General features: G+C 60.8%; 1 protein-coding gene and 1 long non-coding RNA gene across 2 annotated transcripts; both read left to right on the top strand.

Moving 5' to 3' along the window:
- Positions 1-329: 329 nt before the first annotated feature.
- Positions 330-3,026, top strand: LOC120322522 (serine/threonine-protein kinase pim-1-like). The gene is made up of 5 exons (XM_039378072.1): positions 330-991; positions 1,073-1,123; positions 1,329-1,695; positions 2,335-2,511; positions 2,780-3,026. The coding sequence occupies exons 1-5, from the start codon at positions 482-484 to the stop codon at positions 2,884-2,886; spliced, it is 1,212 nt and encodes a 403-aa protein (XP_039234006.1). The 5' UTR covers positions 330-481; the 3' UTR covers positions 2,887-3,026.
- Positions 3,027-3,131: 105 nt separating this feature from the next.
- Positions 3,132-5,359, top strand: LOC113992889. The gene is made up of 3 exons (XR_003542397.2): positions 3,132-4,016; positions 4,271-4,383; positions 4,888-5,359. It is a non-coding gene; the product is annotated as an uncharacterized LOC113992889 (long non-coding RNA).
- The last annotated feature ends 224 nt before the right edge of the window (positions 5,360-5,583 follow it).

The raw sequence follows: 5,583 nt of genomic DNA on the forward strand, positions 1-5,583 counted from the left end.
AGCGCGGGCTGAACGGACGGGATGGGGTCCGAGCAGCGGCGGGAAGTTGCAAACTTGGCAACCAAGAAGTTGAACTAAAGTGAAGCAGCTCCAAAAGCCCGTGGTCTTGGCGTGGGGGCGGGAGGAAGGGGAGCTCCGTGACTGCGGCCGGGGCTGGTTGGGAGCGGAGCGGTCGGGGCTGCCCCCGGGGCTCGCGGGGGCCGAAGGGGAACCGACAAACGGACCAACGGACCAGCGGCCCCTGCGCTTCGGCAGCAGCAGCGGCAGCAGCAGCGACTGTAGCGACGCGCTCTCGCTCTGACTCTTGTTCGTGCTCTCCTTGCTCAAGATCTTCGTCCTCCTCTCCCTCTCCCGGTGTCCCGCTGTCCCGCTGTCCCTGTGCCGGACTTCCTGTCCCAGTGTCCCGTTCCCGCGGTCCCTGTCCCATTCCCGGTGTCCCTGTCCCATTGCCGGTGTCCCCCTCCCCTTGCCGGCCCGGGCCATGGCCCCGGCCGTTCCCCTGTGCCGGGCGGGGCCGCCCCGTCCCCGGCCCTGGGCGGCCCGGCGCGGTCTCGCCCTCGCCCGGCTCCCGGCGCGCCGGCTGTGGCGCTGCTGGGCGCTCCTGTGGGGCTGGCTGTGGGACGGGCTCGGCCTCGCCGCCCCTTGGCTCCGCCTGGCTCGAGCCCGGCGCCTGCCGGGGCCGGCGGGGGCCGCGGGCGCCGCGGCCGCTGCCGCCTCCTCGGCGGCTTCCCCGGCCAGAGCTCCGCCGCTCGCCAGCCCGGCCGCCGGCAGCGAGCCGCCGCTGCCCGCTGCGGCTGGGGAAGCCCGGCCCGGGCCGCTTGAGGGGCGCTCGGGGGCCGTGCCGGGCCCCGGCCCCAACGCTGACGGCCACGTCTCGCCCGCACCGAAGGCCAAGGAGCCGCTGCACGAGCGCTACCGGCTGCATTCGCTGCTGGGCAGCGGCGGCTTCGGCCGCGTCTACGCGGGGACCTGCCTGGCGGACGGAGCCCCGGTGAGTGCAGGAGGAGGAGGAGGAGGAGGAGGAGGAGAGTGGGACGGGAGAGCTCAACCCGCCCTTCCCCTTGGCTTGCAGGTGGCCATCAAAGCCGTGTCCCGGGATGGCATCCGGCGCTGGGGCAAGCTGGTGAGCGAGCGGGGCCAGCGGCAGAAAGCGGGGCGGGACGGGCGGGGACGAGCCGAGGCCCGGCAGGGTGGAAGCCGCCGGGACACCTGGAGGGAGAGTGGGCGTGGGCTCGGTGGGGGACGGGGAGCATCCAGGGCTGACCGAGGGGGAGCAGGCAGACAGGCACGGCATCAGCCCCACTGACGACCCCATGGTCCCCCCGCAGCCTGACGGCACCCGGGCCCCCCTGGAGATCGTGCTGCTGGACAAGGTGTCCAATGGCTTCCCTGGGGTCATCCAGCTGCTGGAGTGGTTCGAGCTCCCCAACGGGTTCCTGTTGGTGATGGAGCATCCGGAGCCGTCTCAGGACCTCTCTCGCTTACTGAGGGCGTGGGGGTTCCTGCCGGAGGAGATGGCGTGGGGGCTGTTCCGCCAGGTGCTGCAGGCCGTGCGGCACTGCACCAGCTGCGGTGTCCTGCACCGGGACATCAAGCCCCAGAACATCCTCCTCCACCTGGCCACCGGCGAGGCCAAGCTCATTGACTTTGGATGTGGCACCTTCCTTAAGGACACGGTCTACACCCAGTTTGCAGGTGAGCCCACAGCCGGGGGATGCTCCTGGTGCCGGGCATTGCATGACCATGCCCGGGTGTGGCACCGGAGATTGCCCCTTTGGCCGAGGGGGAACAGGATTAGTTCTTCAGCCAAGTTGCTTTTGGATGGGGCTGGGGGTTATTGTGAGACAGGCCACGGCCTTGCCGACAGCCTGTGCCACCCACCCTGTCCCGGGCTGGGTCTGGGGCAGGGGGGAGTCAACCAGAACCAAACCCCCATGAGGGTAACAGAGAAGGGGGTCAGAACTGTGCACCAGCTGGCTTGGTGTGCAGGTGAGGAAGGGCTTGGGCTGCTCCGCTCGCCTTGTTTGCCTTGGCTTATGATGAATTGTTGGGGGCAGTGCAGTGGGGCGGGGAGAAGGCACGGCTTTTTCCCACCTCTGGGTGGGTTTTTCCCTTGCATGTAATGGTTGGGCCTTGCCAGGGCTTCCGCTGCCCTCTTGGACACCAGCGGCTTCTTCTCCAACCCAGAGTTTGTAACCAAGAGTCAGGAGCCGGCGAGAAGGCAGTGGGTCACAGCGTGTGCCACTGGGGCAGGCCCCACATTGCCAGGGATGCTGGGGTGAGGCTCTGGGAGCAGGCAGCATCCACCTGATGAACTGCGTCTGTATTCCATAGGAACTCTGTCATACAGCCCGCCAGAGTGGATCTACCTCAAGCGCTACCACGGCGAGGAGGCGACCATCTGGTCCCTGGGCATCCTGCTCTACCAGATGGTCTGCGGGAAGCACCCTTTCCGCAAAGGCACCAACACCATCTGGGACCAGCTCCCGTTCCCAGCACGGGTCTCTCCAGGTGGATACCAATCTTTGTGGCACGGGGGGAATAACGGTGTTGGGAGAGGGCAGCGGGCTCACGAGGATGCCGCTCTTGAAGCTGTTTGTGTCCCATGGGTGGCTGGAGGAGGTGGCCTGTGTCCTGCCATCCTGCTCTCCTCCAAAAGGGAGAAGCGATGGAGAAGTTTGGACACAGCTCTGAGCACAGCCAGCACAGCCTGGGCACGTGGACAGTGGGACAGAGGGGACAGGATCCTTCTCCAACTGACCGGTCATTTTCCCCCCAGGCTGCCAGCACCTTATCAGGTGGTGTTTGTCCATCCGCCCCTCGGACAGACCAGCATTGGAAGACCTGTTGTGCCATCCTTGGGTGCAGGGCATTCCCCTGCCCTAGAAGACGGGAGAGATCCACGTGCTCCCTTTGATCCAGGGGCCTGGCAAGTAACACCTCCACACATCTCTTGGCAATAAGAAGCAAAGGAAACCAGACTTTTTTGTCATGCCTGTAGCACTGAGGGGGGGTCATCCCATGGGAACACGCCCCTCTTTGTGCTGGAGCTGGGCTGCAGACCCGGTCTCCCAAGTGCTGGTGGCCACCATCCAACCTGGTTTTGCTCGTCCCGCTTCACAGATAGCTGGGCCCTCGGCAGAACGCTGACAGCCTGGTCTGGCCCCCAGGGAAGGAGAAGGGGCCTCTGGAGAAGCTGTGCCGGGTGGGCCTGCTGCTGGAGACATCGAGGACGGCGTCAAGGATGACAAGCTCTTAGTTGACCTGGACACCGGCGAGCTGAAGATAATGGACTTTGATTCTGGCCCCTTCCTCCAAGCCGTGCTCCACACGCCGTTTGCAGATGAGTCCACACCCAGGGGGTGCTCCCGGACACGGGCATTGCACAGCCTGGCTGGGCACCGAAGGTTCCCCCTTTGCTGGCGGGGAACCTGAGGAATTCTTCAGCCGGCTGCCAAGCTGCTTCTTGGCAGGAGGGCGGGCGGGTGCTCTGGGCTGGGTGTGAAATGGGAGCCCGGCTCTGCCCCCAGCCTCTGCCACTGCCCCTTTGCTGGGCGGGGGCTGGGGCAGGGGCAGCCAGCCTGCCAAAAACAAACCCCCGTGGGGGGAGCAAAGGCGGGGCTGCAGAACACCAGCTGCTTTGGGCTGCAGGCCAGGAAAGGCTTGGGCTGTCTTGGCTTAGGAGCCTTTCTTTGGGCCAGTGCAGCAGGGCAGGGAGAAGGCCTGGGTTTTCCTGAGCTGGAGGAGGTGGGGTTTTTCTTTAGTCTGGAGGGCTTGGGCCTTCCTCAGAACCCTGACAGAAGGTTAACATTTTACCTTTTTTTCTTGTTTCCACTTTTGGTTTGTAATCTCTGTTCATGAATTTGTTGTTTGTTTTCCAGGGAAGAGTTGGAGCTGGTGCCCAGTCCGGGTTGGGAAGGGCTGGGACCATCCCTGGAGAGGATCTGACGTCCCCTCTGAGAAGGCTGAGGACATCCTTTGGGACACGCTCTTCTTGCGGCAGCAGATCTTGTGAGGTAGATGCTCATCTTGCCCATCTTGTCAGCAGGAGTGGGATAATGGCTTTGGGGAGATGGCAGCAGGCACATGAACATCCCGCTCTTGCAGCTGCTGAGGAGGTTGATCTCCTGGGCTTGGCTGGAGGAGGTGGCACCTGTGTTGAGTAATTGCTGAAATCCAGTCGATCTGAGATGACCCCAAATGACAGTTTAGTTTTCAGCTTGTTCGAGCTGTATCTCAGCAGCTTTTGGGTATTATTTTTGGCCCCCAGACAGGACACCTCTGCTTGATCTCCCGCAGATCTGAGGGATCTCTGGATCTTCACGCCAGCACCAGGACTTTGCTGCAGAAGAGCACAGATCCCCAGCCCAGTCTGGGACACAGGTAAGATCCCACTGGATAACAAGGCATTCTTTTTGGGAATCCTGCCCATGTCAAACGTATGGATCTTTCAGCGCACTGGGAGGTTCTTTGGTATTTTGGGAATCCTGCTCATCTGAGACCTGTGGATCTTCCAGCGCTTTGGGTGGGTTCTTTGGTATTCTGGAATTTGGTCTCTGGCTTTGTTTTATCGATCACTATTGTTCTGTACTTGTATTTGTTTCTGTATTGTAACATTTTGGGTCTACTGTTTAGAGCTGGGAAGTGGGCAATCTGAAGGGGGAATTTGGAAGAAGTCCCCCCTTGGTTGCATTTTGCAATATTGGATGAAGATTGGCGGCCCCCCCGGAGGAACAGCTCCCAGGGAGAATTTAATGGAGTGTTGGAATCAATGGGTGGCTGTTCTGGAACACTGAATTAGAATCCATTGTTACAGTTGATGCTGTTTTAGAAGGGGAACAGAAGTGGAGGGAGGTTATGTCTGGTGATGTGTTTTTCACTTTGCAGAACCTGTGAAATGGCAGAAAGATTGTGGTGTGAATGCAGCGCCCTCAGAGCCCTTGGTGTGAGCCCGGAAAGGAAGATCAAGCTGAGGGACAAGATCAGTCTAATTTGGGGACATTGTTGGAGGTTGGAGTTGCAGTTCTGGAAGAAATCCCTGAGGAAATGGTGCCCCTGGGGAGAGGAAGAGGACGAGAGCATGGGCAGCCTGCTTCAAACATCCCCCCAGGAGACTTGGGATCAATACCTGTGCATCCTGTAAGAAAGATGGACACTGGAAATGGGATTGTCCGCAACTGAAACTTCAGAACCCTCCGAACCCTCTCGTGGCATCACTGAAGATGACTGAGGGGGCACCAGAGGATTCTTCCCCATCAGAACATCTGGTTCCAGCCAAGCTAAACACAATTGTTTGTGGCTGTGGGAACTTGTTCCTCTGTGTTAAATCCGGGAAAATGAAACTCAAGGGACAATTCTAGAACAATTGTCTGGTGTGCCAGGGAATTTCCTTGGGCTGAGTGGATATGGGGTATCCCAAACACAAAGTGCAAGTAGTCCAGAGCCCAGGAGCCTCCGTGGGCTTTGAAATTCTCCAAGGACAAGGGAGGCAGGGCCAGGAAGGAAAGAAGCAACCTGTCAACTGCCCCAGCCCCAGCAAAGGAAGCCCAGACCGGGATTGCTTCCAGATTAGAGGAGAAGTGT

The sequence above is a fragment of the Pipra filicauda genome, unplaced genomic scaffold (assembly GCF_003945595.2).
Source record: "Pipra filicauda isolate LSUMZ 115617 unplaced genomic scaffold, ASM394559v2 scaffold990_size40809_pilon, whole genome shotgun sequence".
NCBI lineage: Eukaryota > Metazoa > Chordata > Aves > Passeriformes > Pipridae > Pipra > Pipra filicauda.

Excerpts from the sequence above, each read along its gene's own strand:
- LOC120322522 (XM_039378072.1), top strand. The coding sequence starts at position 482 with ATGGCCCCGGCCGTTCCCCTGTGCCGGGCGGGGCCGCCCCGTCCCCGG. Across the intron at positions 992-1,072 it reads GCCTGGCGGACGGAGCCCCG|GTGGCCATCAAAGCCGTGTC; the intron begins GTGAGTGCAGGA and ends CTTGGCTTGCAG. Across the intron at positions 1,696-2,334 it reads GGTCTACACCCAGTTTGCAG|GAACTCTGTCATACAGCCCG; the intron begins GTGAGCCCACAG and ends TGTATTCCATAG.